At 66.3% G+C, this 23907-nt stretch overlaps 3 protein-coding genes across 3 annotated transcripts in view; 1 reads left to right on the forward strand and 2 right to left on the reverse strand.

The window, feature by feature from the left end:
* The window catches only part of TNXB (tenascin XB), a 45860-nt gene extending 36673 nt beyond the window's left edge, over positions 1-9187 (forward strand). The window contains 9 exon segments of the mRNA XM_041121971.1: positions 334-627; positions 1854-1978; positions 2602-2691; positions 2693-2735; positions 3156-3307; positions 3894-3990; positions 4746-4907; positions 7023-7186; positions 8862-9187. Coding sequence (XP_040977905.1) covers positions 334-627; positions 1854-1978; positions 2602-2691; positions 2693-2735; positions 3156-3307; positions 3894-3990; positions 4746-4907; positions 7023-7186; positions 8862-8942 — 1208 coding nt within the window. The 3' untranslated portion in view covers positions 8943-9187.
* A 754-nt stretch (positions 9188-9941) lies between these two features.
* On the reverse strand, positions 9942-18258 carry LOC115338476 (steroid 21-hydroxylase). The gene is given in 11 exon segments (XM_030007052.2): positions 9942-10245; positions 11815-11918; positions 13003-13172; positions 13683-13868; positions 13955-14041; positions 14769-14876; positions 15436-15531; positions 16682-16816; positions 16818-16834; positions 17305-17394; positions 18048-18258. Coding segments are annotated over 11 exon segments (1449 nt in total). The 3' UTR covers positions 9942-10000.
* Positions 18259-19553: 1295 nt separating this feature from the next.
* Positions 19554-22051, reverse strand: LOC115338477 (histone H3-like centromeric protein A; the record flags this gene model as incomplete). The annotated part of the gene is made up of 3 exons (XM_030007053.1): positions 19554-19716; positions 20450-20527; positions 21983-22051. Coding segments are annotated over 3 exons (282 nt in total), but the record flags the coding sequence as incomplete, so codon positions are not given.
* Positions 22052-23907: the final 1856 nt, after the last annotated feature.

Consider the following 23907-nt stretch of genomic DNA (forward strand, 5'->3'; position numbering starts at 1 on the left):
GATGGAAGGTTGGGTGGAGAGATTAGCGGATGGAAGGTTGGGTGGATGGAGGAAGGGAGGGATGGATGGATGGATGGATGGGAGCATGCAAGCTTGAAGGGATTGGACGATATTGATGGATGGATGGTTTATTGGTTGGACGAATGGACACAGTTGGATGGAGGGAGGGTGAGATGGATGGATTGATGGATGGATGGGTGGTTGAATGGACAGATAAAAGCACATTAAGGATGAATGGATTGTTAGAGGAATGTTTGGTTGATTGTTGAACAGCTGGCTGCCTGGCTGGCTGGATTTATGTTTATTCCCTGCACTGTGTCCTCTCCGTTGCAGCCCCAGCTCCAAAAAAGGAGAAGCCACCGTCCCAGCCCCACCTTGGCGAGCTGACAGCCCCTCATGTCACCCCTGACTCCGTCCAGCTGGAGTGGAGCGTCCCCGAGGGCACCTTTGACTCCTTCACGGTGCAGTACAAGGATGCACAAGGCCAGCCCCAGGTGCTGCCCGTGGACGGTGGTTCCCGCACGGTGACGGTGCCTGGGCTGTCACCGTCGCGCCGCTACAAGTTCAACCTGTACGGGGTGTGGGGTCGGAATCGTCTGGGCCCCGTCTCCACTGACGCTGTCACAGGTGAGGAAGTCTGTGGACCATTTCTGTGTCCACTTTGGGTGCTGGTTTTGGGGTGGTGGCAGGTGGTTGGGCAGGGCTTAAGCTGGTCCCTTGGGTCTTGTCGGAACTGGGAACATCTCTTGGGTGCTAACAAGGGTGTGGGTGATGGGCTGGGTGCATGCAAGTTTGAACGGTTGGGTGGGTGGATGGATGGATGGATGGAAGGATGGATGGAAGTTGCTTCTATGCTGTTGTGGCTATTTGGATGACTGGATGTATCCTTGGCTGGCTGGATCCATGGACCTGTGAGAAATTGGAACAAATTCTTGGCACTACGTGTGGGATCAATGGAAGGATGGGAGCATGAAGGTTGGAGGGATAGAGGGACAGACTGATGGATGTGTGGAGAATGGATGGATGGATGTTTAGTTGGTTGGTTGAATGGGTGGATGGACTGAAGGTTGGTTGGCTGGACAGATGGATAGACAATGGAGGGTTGTATGGATGATTGGATGGATGGAAGGATGGATGGACAGTTGGGTAGACTGATGTAGTCATTGACAGAGGAATGTGTGAGTAGATGGAAGGGAACATGGCTGCGTGGGCAATGTCTGGAGGAGTTGCAGCGTGGGGGGATATATGTTGACTGGGTGGTTGGATGGATGGACGGTTGGATGGATAGGCAGTTTTATGGATGGAGGGCTCGTTGGATGGTTGGAAAGATGGGTGGGTGGTTTGATGGAGGGAGACATGGTTGGATGGAGGGATGGTTGGATGGTTGGACAGTTGGATGTATGGAGGGATGGTTGGATGGGTGGGTGGGTGGTTACTGGCTGGACAGTTGGATAATTGGTTTGATGGTCGTTGGATGGTTGATGGTTGGATGGTTGATGCTTGATGGTTGGATGGTTTTACAGCTGATGGTTGGACAGTTGATGGTTGGATGGCTGGACAGTTGATGGCTGGACACCTGGATGGTTGGTTGGAGCGATGGTGTGTTGGCATCCTGGGTGGGGTATCTCCGGTGGGGAGAGTCCCCTGGGGGCTGTGGTGGGGGACCCTGGGGTGCTATGGGGGGGGTCTGGGGGTGGGGGGGTCCATGGGAGTTTCTGTGGGGTTGGTGGTCAGAGTGGGGGTGTCCAAAGAGAGGTTCCTGGAAGTGTATGTGAGGGGAAGTTGGCGGGGCGTCCTTGGGGGGCTGGGGGGTGGGTTGGGGGTGTCAACAGCCATGCCCCTCCCCCATGCAGGTGCCCCGGGGACCCTCTGGGTGGGGACTGTATGGCCCCGCAGTGCCAGGCTGCACTGGGCACCCCCCCACACCCCCCTCGATGGCTACGACCTTGTCTATGGCCCTCCCGGAGGACCCCAGAAGGTAACACCCCCTCCCAAAGCATCCTGAAACCCCATAACCCCCCTGGGGACCCCAAGAATCCTTGTGGGACCCCAATACACCCCCCCCAGACTGCAATAACTCCTTGGGGACCCTGATCCCCTGTGGGGACCCCAACTTTCCTTGTAGGACCCCAATAGCACCCCCCAGGGACCCCATTAACCCCTTGGGGACCCCAATACCACCCAGGTGCACCCCAATATCCCATGTGGGATCTCCAATACTCCCTTAGGGCACGCCAGTGCACCCTCCAAGACCTAAATAAGCCCCTGAGGACCCCAGTAATGACCCGGGGACCCCAATAACACCCAAGGGATCCCAATAACACCTGAGGGATCCCAATATTCCTTGTGGGACCCCAATATCAACCCAAGGACCCCAATAACCCCTTGGGGACCCCAATATTCCTTGTAGGACCCCAATAACCCCTCTGGGACCCCAATATCCCCCTGTGCACACCAATATCTCTTGTGGGACCCCTAATACTCCCTTAGGGCACCCCAATACCCCCCCAGGACCCCAATAACACCCTGAGGACCCCAATAATTCCCAGGGGAACCCCATAATGCCTTGGGGGACCCCAATACTCCTCTGTGCCCCCTCAGACGCTGCGGCTGCCCCCCGAGGCATCGTCCCATCAGCTGTGGGGCCTGGAGCCAGCAGGGCGCTATGGGGTGCAGCTGTGGGGCCGGGGGGGGGGACACGCCCCCCACCCCCCTGGAGACCAACTTTGACACCCGTGAGCCAGAGGCCTGGGTCCCTGGGTGGGGAGCACCCAGATGCCTAGGTCCCTGGGAGGGGGGGGGGAGTGTTGGGTCATTGGGTGGGGGGGCACCCAGACACCTAGGTCCTTGGGTGGGGGGGGTGTTGGGTCATTGGGTGGGAGGGCACCCGGGTCAATGGGTGGGGGTCACCTGGGTCCCTGGGTGGGGGGGGGAGTGCTGGGTCATTGGGTGGGGGGTGGCTAGGTCCCTGGGTGGTGGGGGGCTCAGTCATTGGGTGGGGGGCACCCGGATGCCTGGGTCCCTGGGTGGTGTGTGGCTGGGTCATTGGGTGGGGGGCACCCAGACACCTGGGTCCCCAGAAGTCTCTAGGGTGCCTTAGGGGTCCCTGGATGCCTGAGTCCCCACAACCCCTGTCCCCCCCCTCCTCCCCCCAGCTCCCCTCCCCCACCCGCACCCCCGGGACTGTGCCGAGGAGCAGCTGAATGGACCGGGCCCTTCGCGCGAGACCCTCATCTTCCTCGGGGGAGACCCCGGGAGACCTCTGCGTGTCTTCTGCGACATGGAGACCGACGGCGGCGGATGGCTGGTGGGGCAACTTTGGGGAACTGGGAGGGGCTGGGGGACACTGGGAGGGGCTGGGGAGCACTGGGAGGGGCTGGGGGCTTCTATGTGGGGTGATTTATGGGTGGGAAATGGGGGTCTTGGGGGGCATTGAGGGGGTCTTGAGGACAACAGGAGGACTGGGGGGCACTGGGAGAGGCTGGGGGGCTTCTACAGGGGGGCTATTAGGGGGATATAGGGGGTTATATGGGGGGAAATGGGTGGTCTTGTGGGGCAATAGGGGGTCCTGAGGGGCATTGAGGGGTCTGGTGTGGAACTGGGGGGCACTGGGAGGGGCTGGGTGGTCATGTGGGGGATTATGAGGGGAAATGGGGAGTTTGGGGGGGCAGTGTGGGGACTGGGGGTCACTGCGGGAAACTGGGAGGCACTGGAAGGGGCTGGGGGGGGGTTTATGGGGTGTATTGGGGGGTTTTACAGGGGGTCGGGCGGTCTTGGAGCTCAATGGGCGTCCTGAGGGGCACTGGGGGAGTCTGGGGAGAAATGGGGGGCTTTGGGGAAGTCAGTGGGGGGTGTTGGGGCCCCCCGACCTCCCCCCGACCCCCCCCCCCCAGGTGTTCCAGCGCCGCCAGGACGGGGGCACCGATTTCTGGCGGGGGTGGGACGCCTACGCCCACGGCTTTGGCAACGTCACCGGGGAGTTCTGGCTGGGTGAGGACCCAGGCGTCCGGGTGGGGGGGACCCAGGAGTTTGGGGGGGGGACCCAGGCATCTGGGTGGGCTTGGGTGGGTGACTGGGAAGGGACCCAGGTGTCCAGGGGGGACCCATGCATCTGGGTGGGTGACTGGGTGGGGACCCAGGTGTCCGGGTGGTCCTGGGTGGATCTTTGGAGGGGACCTAGGCGTCTGGGTGGGCTTGGGTGGGTGACCAAAGGGGGAACCCAGGTGTCCGGGGTGGGCACCCAGGTGTCTGGGTGGGCGACGGGGGTGGGCCCCACGTGTCTGGGGAGGACCCCGGCATCTGGGTGGTCCTGGGTGGATCTTTGGAGGGGACCTAGGCGTCTGGGTGGGCTTGGGTGGGTGACCAGGGAGGGACCCAGGCACCTGGGTGGGCCCTGGGGAGGGGACCCAGGCATCCAGGTGGGCCCCAGAGAAGGACCCAGGCGTCCAGGCGTGGGGACCCAGGTGTTTGGGGGGGGACCCAGACATCTGGAGGGGAACCCAGGTGTCTGGGTGGACTTGGATGGGTGACCAAAGGGGGAACCCAGGTGTCTGGGGGGGACCCAGGCTTCTGGGTGGGTGGCTGGGGGGACCCAGGTGTCCGAGTGGTCCTGGGTGGGTCTTTGGAGGGGACGTAGTCATCTGGGTGGGCTTGGATGGGTGACCAGGGAGGGACCCTGGCATCCGGGGAGGGGGACCCAGGTGTCCAGGCGGTGGCGGTGGCCGAATGCAGGTATGGGGGTGCAGGGAACGAGGCGCTGCACGCGCTGACGGCGGGGACCCCCACGGAGCTGCGGGTGGATCTCCGCACCCCACGGGACGCCGCCTTCGCCCACTACCGCGACTTCGCCGTCGCCGGCCCCGAGGACCATTACCGCCTCCGCCTCGGCGCCTACAGCGGCACTGCTGGTATAGGGGGTCTTGGGGGGGGTCCTGAGTGGTCTTGGGGGATCCTGGAGGGGTCTTGGGGCAGTCCTAAGTGGTGCTGGGGGGGGTCTTGGGGGGTCCTGAGTGGTCTTGGGATGGTCCTGGAGGGGTCCTGGGGGGTCCTGGAGGAGTTTGGGGGGTCTTGGGGGGTCCTGAGTGGTCTTGGGGTGGTCCTGGAGGGGTCCTGGGGGGTCCTGGAGGAGTTCTGGGGGTCCTGAGTGGTCCTGGGGAGCTCCTGGGGGGGGACCTGAGTGGTCTTGGGGGGGTCCTAGGGTGGTCCTGGGGGGTCTTGGGGTGTCTTGGGGTGGTCCTGGAGGGGTCTTGCAGGGGTTCTGAGTGGTCTCGGAGGGTCCTGGGAGGTCCTGGAGGGGTCCTGAGTGGTCTTGGGGGGGGGTCCTGAGGGGTCTCAGGGGGTCCTGAGTGGTGTTGGGGGGGGTCCTGGCAGATCCTGGAGGAGTCTTGGGGGTCCTGAGTGGTCTTGGGGGATCCTGGAGGGGTCTTGGGGCAGTCCTAAGTGGTGCTGGGGGGGGGTCTTGGGGGGTCCTGAGTGGTCTTGGGATGGTCCTGGAGGGGTCCTGGGGGGTCCTGGAGGAGTTTGGGGGGTCTTGGGGGGTCCTGAGTGGTCTTGGGGTGGTCCTGGAGGGGTCCTGGGGGGTCCTGGAGGAGTTCTGGGGGTCCTGAGTGGTCCTGGGGAGCTCCTGGGGGGGGACCTGAGTGGTCTTGGGGGGGTCCTAGGGTGGTCCTGGGGGGTCTTGGGGTGTCTTGGGGTGGTCCTGGAGGGGTCTTGCAGGGGTTCTGAGTGGTCTCGGAGGGTCCTGGGAGGTCCTGGAGGGGTCCTGAGTGGTCTTGGGGGGGGTCCTGAGGGGTCTCAGGGGGTCCTGAGTGGTGTTGGGGGGGGGTCCTGGCAGATCCTGGAGGAGTCTTGAGGGTCCTGAGTGGTCTTGGGGGGGTCCTGGGGCATCCTGAGTAGTCTTGGGGGGGTTGCTGGAGGGGTCTTGGGGGGCTTGGGGGGTCCTGGAGGAGTCCTGGAGGCATCTTGGGGGGTCCTGAGTGGTCTTGGGGGGATTCTGGAGGCGTCTTGGGCATCCTTTGGCCCATGAAGGGGGTCCTAGGGGAGCATATTCAGGGTCTCTTGGCCGAGGGGGGGGGTTTTGGGGTGTCCTGGAGAGATCCTGGAGTGGTTCTGGTGGGTCCTGAGTAGTCTTGGGGGGGTCCTGGAGGGGTCTTGGGGGGTCTTGGGCATCCCTTGGCCCATGAAGGGGGTATTGGGGGCAAATATTTGGGGTCTCTTGCCCTATGCAGGGGTGGGGTGTCTTGGGGGGTCCTGAGGGGGGCTGGAGGGGTCCTGGGGGGGCCTAAGGGGGTATTGGGGGGGTCCCTTGGTCGATGAAGAGGGTCCCTGAGGGGATCTTGGGGGGTTCTGAAGGGGGACCCTGAGGGGGTCTTGGGGGTCTCCAGCCCTGGGGGGGGTCCCTGGTGGCTTCTGGGGGGGGGCTTTTAGGAGTCTCTGGACCATGTGGGGGTTCCTGGGGGGGGATGTCCCAGGGGGGTCTCCGGGGTCTCCTGGGGTCTCTGGGGAGGTTTCTGGGGGGGTCTTTGGAGTGTCTTGGGGGGTCTCTTGGCCCTGGGGGTCCCTGGGGGATTCCTGGGGGGTCTGGGCATCTCCAGGTCATGGGGGGGGACTTGGAGGGGTCTGACAGGGTCTGAGGGGGGGTCCCTGGGTGGTCACTGGGGGGGTTCATGGGGTGCCCCTGGGGGTCCCTTGGCCTTGGGCAATCCTAGGGGTCCCTGGGGGGGGGTCTTGGGGGTTGTTATGGGGTCCCCTGACTGGGGGGGATCCCTGGGGGTCTGATGGGCTCTGAGGGGGGGTCCCTGGGAGTCTGACGGGCTCGGGGGCGGGGGGGGGGTGTCCCTCGAGGGGTTCCCTGTGGGGGGTCCCTGGGGTTCTGATGGGGGGGTCCCTGGGGGTCTAATGGGGTCTGAGGGGGGGATCCCTGGTGGGGGTCCCTGGGGATCTGACAGGCTCTGAGGGGGGGTTCCTGGGGGGGGGGGGGGGTCCCTGGGGGTCCCTGGGGTTCTGACGGGGGGGTCCCGCAGGGGACGCGCTCTCCTACCACGCCGGCAGCCCCTTCTCCACGCGGGACCGGGACCCCCGGGGCCGCCCCCGCCCCTGCGCCGTCGCCTACACGGGGGCCTGGTGGTACCACAACTGCCACTACGCCAACCTCAACGGGCGCTACGGGACCCCCCACGACCACCAGGCACGCTATAGGGGCTGGGGTTACCTATAGGGGGCCATAGGGGGTGACTAGAGGGGGCTGATGAGGCCAGAGTGGGGTTGATGGGGGATATAGGGGGCCATAAGGGGGTCTATAGGGGCCATAGAGGGTGTATCAGGGCCATAATGTGATCTATAGAGGCCATGGGGGACCTATAGGGGCCATGGGGGACCTATAGGGAGCTGTAGGGAGCAACTAGAGAGGGGTGTGTGGGGCCAGGGTGGGGTTGATGGGGGCTATAGGCAGCCAGAATGGGGTCTATAGGGGCCATAGGGGGGCTATAGGGGCCTATAAGGGGCAAGTAGTTGAAGCCTATGGGTCCAGAATGCAGTTAATGGGGGCTATAGGGACCACAAGGCAGTCTATAGGAGCCATAATAGGGTCTATAGGGGCCACAGGGGGCCTATAGGGGTCGGGGAACCTATAGGGGGCCATAGGGGGTGACTGGAGGAGGCCAATGAGGCCTGAGTGCAGTTAATGGGGGCTGTAGGGAGCTGTAATGGGGTCTATGGGGGCCATAGGGGGGCTACAGCAGCCACAGGGGGCCTATAGGAGCCAGGGGGGACCTATAGGGGGCAACTAGAGGGGGCCTATGGGGCCAGAGTGCAGTTGATGGGGTCTATAGGAGTCATAGAGGGCAACTGGGGGTGCCAAGAAGGGCCACAGAGGGACTTAAAGGGGACATAAGGGGGTCAAAGAGGGGCATGGCAGGGCTATAGGGACCATATTGGGGTCTGTAGGGGCCATAGTGGTGCTATAGAAGCCATGGGGGATCTGTAGGGGTCATAATGGTGTCTATAGGGAGGCCTATAGGGTCCATAATGGACTCTATAGGGGCAAAGGAGGGGACCATAGGGGCCACCAGGGGCCTAAAGCAGCCGTGGGGGGGGGTCTATTGGGACTACAGGGGAGCTATATGGGCCATAGGGAGGCCTCTAGGGGCATCCAGGTGTCTAAAGGGGCCATGGAGGGGGCCTGCAGGGGCATACAGGCACCTATAGGGGCTATATGGGGGGTCTATAAGGGGCCATAGAGAGGCCCTAGGGGCTATATGAGCCGTACAGGGGTCTTTATGGAGGGTTTACAGGGGGACACAGATGTTTGTAGGGGCCCACAGGGGGGTCTATAGGGGCATATGGGGGGGCTATATGGGGGTCTGTAGGGGACATGGGGGGTCCTATGGAGGTCATAGACGGGCCCATAACAGGGCTATAGTGACTATAGGAAGTTCTGTAGGGGCTATGGGGGAGGGTCTTCTATGGAGGGATCTATACGGGCACTATGGACCACAGGACCCCTATGGCACTGCCCATAGCAGCAGCGGGTACCTATGGGGACCATAGGGGTGCTAAGAGGACCCTGGGGCAGGGGTGGGCACTGCACCCCTATGGGTGACCAGGGCCCAATGAGGGTCCTGGGGGGGGGCACATGGCCACATGCCCTATAGGCTCCATAGGGCCCAAGACCCTATAGAACCTAGCCCCAGATCCCCTCTGTCTGGCCATGGGGCCCTTATAGGAGCGATAGGGCCTGGGGCAGGGGAGGGGGGGGTGTTCTCTAGGGCCCCTATAGGGATCTATAGGGTCTATAGGGTGCCTCTAGGGTACCTATAGGGCCTGATGGACAAACCCCCCCCCCCCCCCCCGGCTCTCCCCAGGGCATCAACTGGTTTCCCTGGAAAGGCTTCGAGTTCTCCATCCCCTTCACCGAGATGAAGCTGCGGCCGCAGCGCGACTGAGGGGACCCAGGCGTCCGGGGGGGGTCCCAGGCGTCCGGGGGGGTCCCAGGCATCCGGAAAGAGGCGGGACTTGTGGGGGGAGGGTCAGAGGTGAAGCTTTTATGGGGGGGGGGGGGGTAATAAAAGGTGCCTGGAACCCCCACCCCCTGGTGAACCCGGGCGTCCGGGGGGGACCCAGGCGTCCGCGGACACAGGCAGCAGGAGGACCCGGTCATCCGGACATGCAGGCAGCCCCAGGAGTCCAGGCAGTGGACCAGGGTTGTCCAGGGGTGCAGGCAGCAGGCAGCTGCAGGCAGGGGTGCAGGCAGCCCCAGGCAGCCAGGGGTGCAGGCAGCCAGGGGTTGCGGGCAGCAGGCAGCCCCAGATAGCCAGGATTGCAGGCAGCAGGCAGCCCCGGGTGTCCAGGGGCGCAGGCAGCCCCAGACAGTGAGAGGTGCAGGCAGCTCCAGGCAGCCAGGAGTGCAGGCAGCAGGCAGCCCCAGGTGTCCAGGGGTGCAGGCAGCAGGCAGCCAGGGGTGCAGGCAGCCCCAGGCAGCCAAGAGTGCAGGCAGCCAGGGGTGCAGGCAGCCCCAGGCAGCCAGGGGTGCAGGCAGCAGGCAGCCCCAGGTGTCCAGGGGTGCAGGCAGCAGGCAGCCAGGGGTGCAGGCAGCCCCAGGCAGCCAGGAGTGCAGGCAGCCAGGGATGCAGGCAGCAGGCAGCCCCAGGTGTCCAGGGGTGCAGGCAGCCCCAGACAGTGAGAGGTGCAGGCAGCCCCAGGCAGCCAGGAGTGCAGGCAGCCAGGGATGCAGGCAGCAGGCAGCCCCAGGTGTCCAGGGGTGCAGGCAGCCAGGGGTGCAGGCAGCCCCAGGCAGCCAGGGGTGCAGGCAGCAGGCAGCCCCAGGTGTCCAGGGGTGCAGGCAGCAGGCAGCCAGGGGTGCAGGCAGCAGGCAGCCCCAGGTGTCCAGGGGTGCAGGCAGCCAGGGGTGCAGGCAGCCAGGGGTGCAGGCAGCAGGCAGCCAGGGGTGCAGGCAGCAGGCAGGCGCAGGAGTACCAGGCCGCTGCCAGGCCCCTGTGCTCGGTTAGGCAGGGGGCTGGCAGGGCACCATGCGGACGCGGAAGGGCGGGCAGCGCAGGACGGTGCCCGCCGACACCTCCAGGCAGGGCAGGACCCCCGGGGCGGGGGGTTCCAGGCGGAATTCCTGCAGGATCCGACCCAGGAAGACGAAGAGCTCGGCCCGCGCCAGCCCTTCCCCCAGGCAGGATCGGGCCCCGCAGCCGAAGGGCACCAGCGCCCGCCAAGGAGCCCCCGGAACCAGGAACCGCTCTGGGGGGGGGCAAGGGGGGGTCAAGGGACCCAGGTGGCCAGGAGGGGACCCAGGCATTTGGGAGGGGACCCCCCTACTGGGTCAGGGGTCCCGGGCATCCAGGGAGGGGACCCAGGTGATCAGGTGGAGACCCAGGCATTTGGGGAGGGGACCCAGACATTTGGGGAAGGGGACCCACCCCAAGGGGTTTAAGGGACCCAGGTATCCAGGGACGGGACCCAGGCATTTGGGGAGGGGACCCAGGCATCCAGGAGGGGACCCAGGTGTTCAGGAGGGGACCCACCCCAAGGGGTCAGGGCACCCAGGAATTTGGGAAGGGGACCCACCCACATCGGGGTTCGGGGGACCCACCCCAAGGGGTTTAAGGGACCCAGGTGTCCAGGAGGGGACCCAGGCATTTGGGGAGGGGACCCACCCCAAGGAGTTTAGGGGACCCAGGCTTTCGGGAGGAAGCCACCCACATGGGTCGGGGGTCCCAGGTGTCCACGGAGGGGACCCAGGCATTTGGGAAGGGGACCCAGGCATCCAGGAGGGGACCCAGGCGTTCGGGAGGGGACCCACCCCAAGGGGTCAGGGCACCCAGGAATTTGGGAAGGGGACCCACCCACATCGGGGTTCAGGGGACGCACCCCAAAGGGTTTAAGGGACCCAGGTGTCCAGGAGGGGACCCAGGTGTCCGGAGGAAGCCACCCACACAGGGATCAGGGGACGCAGGCGTTTGGGAGGGGACGGACCCCAAGGGGTCAGGGCACCCAGGAATTTGGGAAGGGGACCTACCCACATCGGGGTTCGGGGGACCCACCCCAAAGGGTTTAAGGGACCCAGGTGTCCAGGAGGGGACCCAGGCATTTGGGGAGGGGACCCAGACATTCAGGAGGGGACCCAGGTGTTCGGGAGGGGACCCACCCCAAGGGGTCAGGGCACCCAGGAATTTGGGAAGGGGACCCCCCCACATCGGGGTTCAGGGGACGCACCCCAAGGGGTTTAAGGGACCCAGGTGTCCAGGAGGGGACCCAGGCATTTGGGGAGGGGACCCACCCCAAGGAGTTTAGGGGACCCAGGCTTTCGGGAGGAAGCCACCCACATGGGTCGGGGGTCCCAGGTGTCCACGGAGGGGACCCAGGCATTTGGGAAGGGGACCCAGGCATCCAGAAGGGGACCCAGGCGTTTGGGAGGGGACGGACCCCAAGGGGTCAGGGCACCCAGGAATTTGGGAAGGGGACCCACCCACATCGGGGTTCAGGGGACCCACCCCAAGGGGTTTAAGGGACCCAGGTGTCCAGGAGGGGACCCAGGCATTTGGGGAGGGGACCCAGACATCCAGGAGGGGACGCAGGCGTTCGGGGAAGGGGACCCACCCCAAGGGGTCAGGGCACCCAGGAATTTGGGAAGGGGACCCCCCCACATCGGGGTTCAGGGGACGCACCCCACGGGGTTGAGGGGACCCAGGTGTCCGGGAGAAAGCCACCCACACAGGGGTCGGGGGACGCAGGCGTCTGGGAGGGGACGGAGCCCAGGGGATTCAGGGGACCCCGGCGTCCAGGGGGGACCCCGATGTCCGGGCGTACCGGGCAGGAAAGCCTCGGGGTGGTGCCAGGTGTCGGGGTCCTGCTGGGCAGCCAGGAGGTTGGGGATCAGGATGGAGCCAGCTGGCACTGGGATGCCCCCGACACTGGGAGGAGAGAGCGGCGTGTTGGGATGTACTGGGATCTTCTGGGCTCTGTTGGGTACTACTGGGACTTGCTGGGGGCTACTGGGATCTCTTGGGGTCTACTGGGGCCTGTTGGGCCCTCTGGAGCATGCTGGGTCCTCTTGAGCCTACTGGGGTCTATTGGGGCCTACTGGGGTCTACTGGGACTTACTGTGGCCTACTGGACTCTGCTGGGGTCTACTGGGGCCTAGTGGGATCTACTGGGCCCTAATGGGATCTATGGGGTTTACTGGGGCCTGTTGGGCCCTCTGGAGCCTACTGGGGTCTATTGGACACTACTGGGATATACTGGGGTCTACTGGGGCCCTCTGGGGCCTACTGGGACCTGCTGAGGCCTACTAGGACCTCCTTGAGCCTACTGGGGCCTACTGCAGTCTATCAGGGTTTACTGAGACTTACTGGGGCCTACTGGGAGTTACTGGGATGCACTAGAGTCCACTGGGACCTGCTGGGGTCCACTAGGCTCTGCTGGGGCCTACTGGGGTTTACTGGGACATACTGGGTTCTGCTGGGGTCTTCTGGGGCCCACTGGAGCATGCTGAGACCTGCTGGGAGCTACTGGGGCTTACTGGGATGTACTGGGTTCCGCTGACATCTTCTGGGGCCTGCTGGGATATACTGGGGCATACTGGGACGTACTGGGATCTACTGGGGTGTACTAGGGCCTGCTGGCACCTACTGGGCTCTGCTGGGGCTACTGGGGTCTATTAGGACCTATTGGGGTCTACTGGGGCTTACTGGGGGCTACTGGGTTCTGCTGGGGTCTATTGGGGTCTACTGGGTTCTGCTGTGGTCTATTGGGGTCTACTGGGGCTTACTGGGACTTACTGGGGCCTACGGGGCCCTACTGAGGATGCCTGCACTGGTCTGCACTGGTCTGCACTGGCCTATACTGGTTCATACTGGTCTACACTGGTGCAAAACACTGATACACGTTGGTGCACAGTGCTGCAACCTGATGCCCGGTGGTCCCTACTGGTCTGTAGTGGTTCATACTAGTCCACAACCATTTGTACTGGTCCATACCGGTTTCTACTGGCCGTACCTGGTGTGGCGGCGGGCGCAGTGGGGCAGGGCCAGCGGGGCGGGGGGCCGGAGGCGCAGGGTCTCGGTGACGGTGGCGTGGAGGAGGGGCAGGCGCCCGGTGTCACCCGCCTGGGGGGTCCCGGTGGGACCCAGCTCCCGCCAGAGCTCCGCCCGCAGCCGCTCCTGCAGCTGGGGGACACGCGTGTCACACGCGCGTCGCACACGTGCCACACGCAGGGCACCGCCTCCTGGGGTGACACGTGTGTCATGGGGTATGGGGAGGGTGGGTCCCACCCCGGGGGGACACCCAGTGCCAAGGTGGGGGGGGACGTAAATGGGACCAAGGAGCCGTGTGTGGACGTGGACATGGGTGTGACACGCGTGTGGCACCTCGGGGAGGTGCAGGGGGACGGCGATGGCCACGGGGAAGGGACACAGGGGTCACACAGGACACGGGTGGGGACACGGGACCGCTTGGGGACACACATAGGGACGTGGGGACACGTGTGGGGATGCAGACATGGCTGTGACATGCGTGTGGCACCTTGGGGTGGTGCAGGGTGACGACGATGGCCATGGGGAGGGGGACACTGGGGACACAGATGACACATGTGGGGACACGGGACCCCTTGGGGGCATATGTGGGGACTTGGGGACGCGGGTGGGGACACGGACACGGCGGTGACACGCGTGTGGCACCTCGGGGCGGTGCAGCAGGAAGGCGACGGCCCAGGCCAGGGCGGCAGCCGTGGTCTCGGTGCCCCCGATGAAGAGATCGACCAGGGCCATGTGGAGGCGGGGGGGGCTCAGGGGACCCCCCTGGACGCCAGGGTCCCTTCCCTGCAGTGCTGCCAGAACCGTGTCCCCAGGGGGGGATGGGCACTCCTGCGGGGACACGTGTCATTCCGTCCCGGATACCTGGGTCCCCCCCCTCTGTGTGTCCCCCCCCCGGATGCCCGGGTCCCCCTGACCTCGTGCCGTCGGATCTGGGCCTCCACGAAGGCGTCGCGGAGCTCGACGAGGCGCAGCAGCTCCCGCAGCCCCGGGTTGGGGAGGACCTGGGACGTATGGATCCCACAGGGACTCCCCTCAGCCCCCCCCCCCCCCCCCCCCATGCCCTATAACTCCCCTCAGCCCCATAGAAACCCCATAGTTCCTGTCCCCCCTGGGCCGTATAGACCCTATAGGCCACCTTCCCAGCCCATATAGACCCTCCCCACAGTCCTATAGATTCCCCCAGCTCCATATAGACCATATAACACCCCAGCTCCATATAGACCATATAACCCCCCCAGGCCATATAGACCCTAAAACACACGCCCACACCCCCATATAGATCATCCCAGCCCCATAAGACCCCATAACCACCCCTCCCAACACCATACAGCCCCCCCCATGTAGAACACCCATCTCCCTATAGACCCTATACCCTCAGCCCCTCCTACACCTTATACATCTCCCCCCAGCCCTTATAAGCACCTCCCCAGCCCCACATAGACCCTATAAGACCCCTCCCAGGGCCATATAGCCCCTCCCCAGCCCCTTATAGACCCTATAAGACCCCTCCCAGGGCCATATAGCCCCTCCCCAGCCCCATATAGACCCCTCCAAGACCCCACATAGATCCTAGAAACCCTCTCCCCACCCCATGTAGACCCTATAACCCCCCTTCCCAGCCCCACATCCTCACCCCCAGCCCCACAGAACCCCCCCAAGCTCCATAGAGCTCCCCCCCACCCAGGGCCATATAGCCCCTATAGGGCCTGGCCCCACGGCCGAGCTCACCCGTAGCGCCGGGAGCAGGTCGAGGACCCGCACGCTGCCCCTGCCCCACACCTCCAGCAGCTCCACCACGCAGCGGGTGAAGGCCCGCACCTCCGCCTCGGGGGGCATCTGGGAGGGGGGGGCAATGCCTGGGTCCCCCCAGAACCCAAACCGACCCCCCCCCCCCCCAAAGTCCCCCTCGGTCCTGTCCCAAAATCCTGGGTCCCTCCCCAGATGCCTGGGTCCCCCCAGAACTCCTTGGGGTCCCCCCCAGAACTCTTCAGTGTGTCCCCCAAAATCCTGGGTTGTCCCCCCCCCGGATGTCTGGGTCCCCTCTCAGACACCTGGGTCCCCCCCAAAACTCCTCGGTTCCCCCCCCCCCGAACTCCTGAGTGTCTCCCCCAGACGCCTGAGTGTCCCCCTGAACTCCTCAGTCCCCCCCCCCCCCCCCAAACTCCTGGGTCCCCCCCAAACTTCTGGGTCCTCCCCTCCAACACCTGGGTGTCCCCCCCCAAACTCCTGGGTCCCCCCAGAACCCAAACACCCCCCCTCCAAAGACACAGCCCCGGACTCCTGCCCTCCCCCCGGATGCCTGGGGCATTCCCCCCCCCCCCCAAACTCCTGGGTCCCCCCCCCGAACTCCTGGGAGTCCCCCCCCCCCCGCCGGTGTGACACCTGGGTCCCCTACCAGGTCCCCGAAGAGGAGGTGCCCGATGGTGCTGCAGGTGTAGAAGGAGAAAACCTCAAAGGGGTCCAGGGGGGCCCCCCCGTGGGAATGCAGCTCCTGGGGGGGGGGGGGGGGTCAGAAGGGGGTTTTGGGGTCCCCAGGAGGGTATTGGGGGACCCCAAGGGGGTACTGGGGTCCCTTAAGGGGGTTTTGGGGTGTCCTAAGGGGATATAGGGGGGGCTAAGGGGGGGTTTGGAGTCCCTAAGGGGTTTTGGGGGGGGGGCCCAAGGGGGTTCAGGGGGACCCTAAGTGAGGTTTGGGGGGGGGGGGTGGTCCCAGGAGGTTTTTCGGGGTCTCTAAGGGAGTTTTGGGGTGTCCTAGTGGGATAGCAGGGATCCCTAAGGGGTCCAGAGGGCCCCCCATGTGGGAGCATAGCTTTGGGGGGGGGAGGAGAGGTCTCCAGGGGGGTATCGGGGGGCCCTAAGGGGGGTTTTGGGGTCCCTGAAGGAGTTTTGGGGTGGCCCAGAGGGATAGAGGGGTCCTTAAGAAGGTATTGGGGTGTCCCAGGGAGATATATGAGGTTTTGGGGTCTCCATGGATGGTTTTGGGGGTCCCAAGGGGGTCTTGGGGTCCCCAGAGGGGATATTGGGGTGTGCTAGGGGGATGGGGGGGCACTAAGGGGGTTTTGGGGGGCTCTAAAGGAATTTGGGGGGAGCCCTAAGGGGATTTTGGGGTCTCTTAAGAGGGTTTTGGGGTGTCCGAGGGGGATGGGGCGGGCTCTAAGGGTGATTTCAGGGTGCAGAATTTCGGGGTGCAGGGGGATTTTGGGGGTGCAGGGTTTCAGGGTGAAGGGGTTTAGGGTGCAGGGGTGGGGTTGGGGTGGGGGTTTTTGGGCTGCAGGTGGTTTCTGGGGTGTGGGGGTGGTTTGGGGTGTGGGGGAGGGTTGGGGTGCAGAGGGACTTTGGGGGGCTGGTTTTTTGGGGTGCAGGGGGTTTGGGGTGCAGGGGTGGGGTTGGGGTGTGGGTTTTTTTGGGGTGCAGGGGGTTTAGGGTGCAGGGGTGGGGTTGGGGTGTGGTTTTTTTGGGGTGCGGGGTTTTTGGGGTGCGGGGGCGGTTGGGGTGCAATGGTGGGGTTGGGGTGCAGGGGGGGTTGAGGTGCGGATTTTGGGGGGTGTGGGGTTTTTGGGATGATGGGGGTTGGGGTGCAGGGGGGCTTTGGGGAGTGGGGTTTTTGGGGTGCGGGGGGGGGGGGGTTTTGGGGTGCTCACCGCGCAGAGGGCCCCCGCCTGCCGCCGCAGGAGGGGCCGGAGCCGCCCCCCCGCCCGGGCCAGCGCCCCCCGCGTCACCCCCCGCTGTCGCCGCCAGCCCGGGGTGGCCGCTCCCAGCGCCAGGTCCCGGCCCCCCCCGCGACACCAGCCCCCCTGGGGGGGGACACGACACCCCGAGTTAGGGGCACCCCGGGGAGCCCCCAGCAACCCCCCCCCCCAGCACCCATAGATTCCCCCCCTACACCCCCTAGGGACCCCCACAGCCCCATAGGGACCCCCCACACCCATGGCCCCCCCACCCCATAGGGCCCTGCCCCATAGGGAGCCCCTCCCGAACCCACAGACCCCTCCCAGCCCCATAAAACCCTCCACCCCATAGGGCCCCCCCCGCCCCATACCCCCCCCAGCCCCATAACCCCCCCGCAGCTCCACAGGATCCCCCCACCCCATAACTCCCCATAGCCCCCCCCAGCCCATAACCCCCCCCAGCCCCATAGCCCCCCCATAACCCCCCAGCCCCACAGGATCCCCCCACCCCATAACTCCCCATACCCCCCCCAGCCCCATAACCCCTCCCACCCCATACGCCCCCCCCCCCCCAGCCCCAGAGCCCCCCCCCATACCCAGGTAACTTGGGGGTCGCTCCAACCAGTCCCCCCAGTGCCGGGCCAGCGCCTCCCGGATGGTCCCCACCGAGCTCAGCACCAGCAGGTCTAGGGGGGGGGAGAAAGTGGGTGGCTGGGGGACCCCAAAACTAGGGGGGGACCCCAAAACTAGGAGGGGACCCCAAAACGGAGGGGGGAGGACGGTTGGGGAGTCCTGGGGGGGTGGGGTTCCCAAGGGGTAATTTTGGGGGTGTCAGGGAGGAGTCAAGGGGAGGGGGGGAGTTTTGGGGTGCCAGGGGCAGGTTTGGGGGTTCAGGGGGATTTTGGGGTCTCGAAGCGGGCGAGGTCAGGGTCCCGGGGCAGGTTTGGGGGGGGGTCAAGGTGGGGTTGGGGGGCTCTTTGGGGGTCCCAGGGGCAGGTTTGGGGGTTCAGGGAGGGTCAAGGGTTTTGGGCTGCTAGGGGCAGGTTTGGGAGGGGTCAAGGGGGGGGGCGGTTTTGGGGGTTCAGGGGCATTTTGGGGTCCCTAAGGGGGGGGTGAGGGTCTGGAGGTCGCCAAGGGGTAAGTTGGGGGTTGGAGGGGAGTCCAGGGGCAGGTTTGGGGGTTCGGGGGGGGTCAAGGGGGGGGCAGTTTTGGGGATCCCAGGGACAGGTTTTGGGGTTCGGGGGAGGGGTCAAGGGCTTTGGGGTTCCCAGGGGCAGGTTTGGGGTTCCGGGTGGAGGGGGGGTCAGTTTTGGGGTGCTCCCCCCCCCCCCCAACTCACCGCGCCCCCCCAGGCGCATGCGCAGGACGGGCCCGTGCCGGCGGGCGAGGCGGCGGAGGTGCAGCGCCCCCTGCGGGTGGAGCAGGTGCAGCGCCCCGCCCCGCGGGCCCCGCCCCTCGGCCGGCCCCGCCCCTCGCCCCGCCCCTCGCCTTCGCCCCGCCCCCAGCAGCACCAGCAGCACCAGCAGCGCCAGCACCAGCGCGGCCGCCATCGCCCGGGGGGGGGGGGGGGGGGAGGGAATCCCGGAGGAGCCCCTATATTGAGGGGAACCGGGAAGCCACGCCCCCTTGAAGCCACACCCCTTGAAGCCACGCCCCCAAGCCACGCCTCCCCATCGCTCCCTCGCTACCCCCCGGTCCCCCCAAACTGCACCCCGAGGGAAGGGGCCCCAATTCCCCCCCCCCCACAACGCACCCCTGGGACCCACCCCAGCACCCTGGGGACCCCCCCAGCACCCACAGGACCCCCCCAGATGTCTCCCCCAGCACCCATGGGACCCCCCCCCGCTCCCACTGGCATCCTGAAGACCCCCCCGGCACCCATAGGACCCCCCAGAGGTCCTCCCAGCACCCATGCCCCCCCCCCCCCCCAGCACCCATGACATCACCCTGGGCACCCTTCGTTTCACTCATGGGCCCCCCCGAGCACCCATGAGAACCCCCCCCAGCACCTATGGGACCACTGAGCACCCATGGCACCACCCTGAGCCCCCTTCCTCGCACTCATGACCCCCCCAGCACCCATAGAACTCCTCCAGATGCCCCCTCAGCACCCCCTCAGCTCTCCCCCCAGCACCCATGCCCACCCCCCCCCCCCAACAGCAGCCCCCCCCCCAAGGGCCGGGATTCACCAACACACATTTATTGGGGTGGGTCGGGGTGCCCGCAGTGGGTGGGGGGGGGTCCCTCAGACCCCCACCCCCCTCCAGCCCCCGCAGGTGCCGGGCCAGCTGCAGGTCCTTGGGGTAGAGGGTGACACGGGGGTGTGCAGGGTGCAGAGGTGAGTGTCCTTCAGCACCCATGGGACCCCCCCCAGCACCCATGGGACCCCTCCCAGATGTCTCCCCCAGCACCCATGAGACCCGCCCAGCACCTCTGGGACCCTCCCCAGCCCTCACTGGCATCCTGAAGACTCCCCCCAGGACCCATAGGCCCCCCCCCAGATGTCCCCCCCAGCACCCATGGGCCCCCCCCTCCCCATGGCACCAACCCAGGCCCCCTTCCTTTCACACATGGCCTCCCCCCAGCACCCATAAGACCCCCCCCGGATGTCCCTCCAGCACCTATGCCCCCCCCCAGATGTCCCCCCAGCACCCATGGCACCAACCTGGGCCCCCTTCCTTACACTCATGCCCCCCCCCAACATCCATAGGACCCCCCCATATATCCCCCCCAGCACCCATAGCCCCCCCCATCACCCCCCCCCGCAGCACCCATGCCCCCTCCCTGCAACAGCGACCACCCCACCAAGGGCCAGGATTCACCAACACACATTTATTGGGGTGCCCGCAGTGGGTGGGGGGGGGGGGGGTCCCTCAGATCCCCCCCCCCTCCAGCCCCCGCAGGCGCCGGGCCAGCTGCAGGTCCTTGGGGTAGAGGGTGACGCGGCGGGCGTGCAGGGAGCAGAGGTAGGCGTCCTCCAGCAGCCGCACGACGAAGGCCTCCGCCGCCTGCGCCCCGAGACGTGGGGGGGGGGGGGGTGTCCCCAAAAACCAGCCACCCACCCCCCTTGCGCCATCACCCCACTCTAGCCTGGGGGTGGGCAGGGATCGGTTCCCCCCAGCTCGCAAATGGAGCCCGGGGTGGGGGGATTGGGTGCAGGCAAGCACCCTGCACCCCAAATCGTGTCCCCAAGGGGAAGGGCACCCCAACCCCCCCCCCCCCCGTAACCCCAGATGCTCCCCCAGCACCCATGGGACCCCTGTCCCCAGGCTCCTCTCCCCCGCCCCCACACCCATGGGACCCTCCGAGACCCCACTCAGCACCCATGGGAGCCCCCCTGAACCCTGGGGACCCCCCCAGATGTCCCCCAGCACCCATGGGACCCCCCCAGATGTCCCCCAGCACCTATGGGACCCCCCCAGCACCCATGGGACCTCCCCAGATGTCCCCCAGCACCCATGGGGTCCCCCCAGCACCCATGGGGTCCCCCCAGATGTCCCCCCAGCACCCATGGGACCCCCCCAGATGTCCCCCAGCACCTATGGGACCCCCCCAGCACCCATGGGACCTCCCCAGATGTCCCCCAGCACCCATGGGGTCCCCCCAGCACCCATGGGACCCCCCCAGATGTCCCCCAGCACCTATGGGACCCCCCCAGCACCCATGGGACCTCCCCAGATGTCCCCCAGCACCCATGGGGTCCCCCCAGCACCCATGGGACCCCCCCCCCGCAGCACCCACCTCTTGCAGGGCCACCAGCGCCATGCGCTGCCACCGATAGTCCACGCCGCGGGTGAAGAGCAGGCAGATCTCCCGCACCTGGGGACACAGAGGTGACACCACGGGGGACACCCCCGGGAAGGGGGACATCCGGGAGGGGGGGGGGCACCCTGGGGACAGCCCGGGCATGGGGACACCCTGGGGACAGGGCAAGGGACACTCTGGGGATGGGGACATGGGGGACAACACCCTGGGGACACCCTGGACATGGGGACATCACCTTGGGGACACCAGGGATGTGGGGGACACCACCATGGGGACATTCTGGGCATGGGGACACCACCCTGGGGACATCCTGGGCACAGGGACACCACCCTGGGGACACCAGGGACATGGGGGACACCACCCTGGGGACATCCTGGGCATGGGGACATCACCTTGGGGACACCAGGGACATGGGGGACACCACCCTGGGGACATCCTGGGCATGGGGACACCACCCTGGGGACACCAGGGACGTGGGGGACACCACCCTGGGGACATCCTGGGCATGGGGACACCACCCTGGGGACACCAGGGACATGGGGGACACCACCCTGGGGACATCCTGGGCATGGGGACACCACCCTGGGGACACCAGGGACGTGGGGGACACCACCCTGGGGACATCCTGGGCATGGGGACATCACCATCGGGACACCAGGGACATGGGGGACACCACCCTGGGGACATCCTGGGCATGGGGACACCACCCTGGGGACACCAGGGACATGGGGGACACCACCCTGGGGACATCCTGGGCATGGGGACACCACCCTGGGGACACCAGGGACATGGGGGACACCACCCTGGGGACATCCTGGGCATGGGGACACCACCCTGGGGACACCAGGGACATGGGGGACACCACCCTGGGGACATTCTGGGCACGGGGACACCACCCTGGGGACAGTGCCAGTGTAGGGACATCTGTGGCTCTGGAGACATGGGGACAGTGCCACCATGGGGGGAGGGGCACAGGGGACAGCACGTCCCGGGGGGGGGTGGGGGGGACCCAAGGACATTTGTGGGGGGACAAGGACACCGCATCATGGGGGGACGGGAGGGGACAAGGACGGGGGAGGGGACCTGCGTCATAGGGGGGGAGGACAAGGACATTGGGGAGCTGTGACAGCGCTGGGGACATGGGGGTCCCCCGAGGGGGGGCCCAGGGGGGTATTGGGGGGTCCCGGGGGATGTTGCTGGTCCTGGGGGCGGCATTTGGGGGGGCCCGGGGGGGGGGTTGGGGGTCCTGGGGGGGGGTTTGGGGTCCCCGGGGGGGGGTGTTTGGTGTCCCCAGAGGGTTTGGGGGTCCCCGAGGGGGTTTTGGGGGTCCCCGGGTGGGTTTGGGGGGTCCCTGGGGGGGGTTTGGGGGACCCCGGGTGGGTTTGGGGTCCCTGGGAGGGGGTTTGGGGGGGTCCCCAGGGAGTTTAGGGGGGGTCTCCAGGGAGTTTAGGGATCGCCGGGGGGGGGGTGGGGGGTCCCCCGAGGGTTTTGGGGGTCCCCCCCTCTCACCAGGCGGGCGAAGGGCCCGGGGCGCAGCAGGAGGCGGCCCTCCCGGACCCTATAGACTCCCCCCGGACCCTGTAGATCCCCACCCCGACCCCCCCCGGACCCTATAGACACCCCCAGACCCTATAGACACCCCCCCTTACCCCTCCCCGGACCCTATAGACCCCCGACCCCCCCCAGACCCTATAGACCCCGCCCTGACCCCCTCCGGACCCTATAGGCCCTGCCCTGACCCCCCCAGACCCTATAGACACCCCCAGACACTACAGACCTAGCCCTGACCCCCCCCGGACCCTATGGACCCCGCCCTTACCCCCTCCCGGACCCTATAGACTCCCCCCGGACCCTGTAGATCCCCACCCCGACCCCCCCCGGACCCTATAGACACCCCCAGACCCTATAGACACCCCCCCCCTTACCCTCCCCGGACCCTATAGACCCCCCACCCCCCACCCCCCCAACCCAGACCCCGCCCTGACCCCCCCCCGGACCCTATAGACCCTGCCCTGACCCCCCACCGAACCTATAGACCCCACCCTGACCCCCCCCAAACCTATAGACCCTACCCTGACCCCCCCAGACCCTATAGCCCGTCCCCCAGACACTACAGACCCCACCCTGACCCCCCCCCAGACCCTATAGACACCCCCCCTGGACCCTAAAGACGCCCCCCGACCCCCCCGGACCCTATGGACCCTGCCTTGAACCCCTCCCAGACGCTCTAGACCCGGACCCTGTAGACCCTACCCTGACCCCCCCAGACACTACAGACCCTTCCCTGACCCCTCCCAGACCATATAGATCCCACTGGCCCCTATAGACCCTGCCCTCACACCCCCCCGGGCCCTATAGACCCTGCCCTGACACCCCCCGGACCCTATAGACCCCCCCCCCCGACCCTATAAATTCCCCATCCCCCCTCCCATTCCTATAGATCCCACTGGACCCTACATACCCCCCCCGACTCTATAGACCCTGCTCTGCCCCCCCCCCCCGAACCCTATAGACCCCACCCTGAGCCCCCAGACCCTAGAGACCCCCCCTGGACCCTATAGACCCTACCCTGACACCCCCCCCCGGACCCTATAAATTCCCCATCCCCCCTCCCTGTTCCTATAGATCCTACTGGACCCTATGGATCCCTCCCAACCCCCTGCACCCTATAGACACCCGCAAACCCTATAGACCCCCCCCAGGACCTATAGATTCCCCCCCCCCCAGTCCCCATGTTCCCCCCCCCCCCAGTGCTGGCAGCCCCTGATACTGTCACCCCCGTCCCCTCTGTCCCCTGTCACCCCCCTCGTCCCTATAGACTCCTCCTTACCCCACCCTATAGACCCCCCCAGGACCTATAGATTTCCCCCCCCCATCCCCATGTCCCCCACCCCCCCAGTGCTGGCAGCCCCTGACGCTGTCACCCCTGTCACCCCCGTGTCCCCTTCTGTCACTCTGTGCCCCCATCCCCCCTGTCCCCTCTGTCACCCCATCACCCCCCTGTCCCCCTCGTCACCCCCACCCCCCCCGTCCCCCTGTCCCCTCTGTCACCTGTCCCCCTCTCACTCACCCCCACCCATGTCCCCCCTTTCCCCTCTGTCCCCCCTGTCCCCCCCCTGTCCCCTCTGTCCCCTGTCCCCTCTGTCACCCCCCTGTCCCCCCTGTCCCCCTCTGTCACCCCATCACCCCCCTGTCCCCCTCGTCACCCCCCCCCCCCTGTCCCCTCTGTCCCCTGTCCCTTCCCCCTCGTCACCCCCCCTCCCCTCTGTCCCCTCTGTCACCCCCCTGTCCCCCCTGTCCCCCTGTCACCCCCTGTCCCCCCTGTCCCTCTGTCCCCTGTCACCCCCTGTCCCGTCCCCCCCCCGTGTCCCCCCCCCAGGGCGCCGGCCGGGCCAGCGGGCGCTGCAGGAGATCCGCAAGTACCAGAGCAGCAC

Source organism: Aquila chrysaetos, unplaced genomic scaffold (assembly GCF_900496995.4).
Source record: "Aquila chrysaetos chrysaetos unplaced genomic scaffold, bAquChr1.4, whole genome shotgun sequence".
Classification (NCBI taxonomy): Eukaryota; Metazoa; Chordata; class Aves; order Accipitriformes; family Accipitridae; genus Aquila; species Aquila chrysaetos.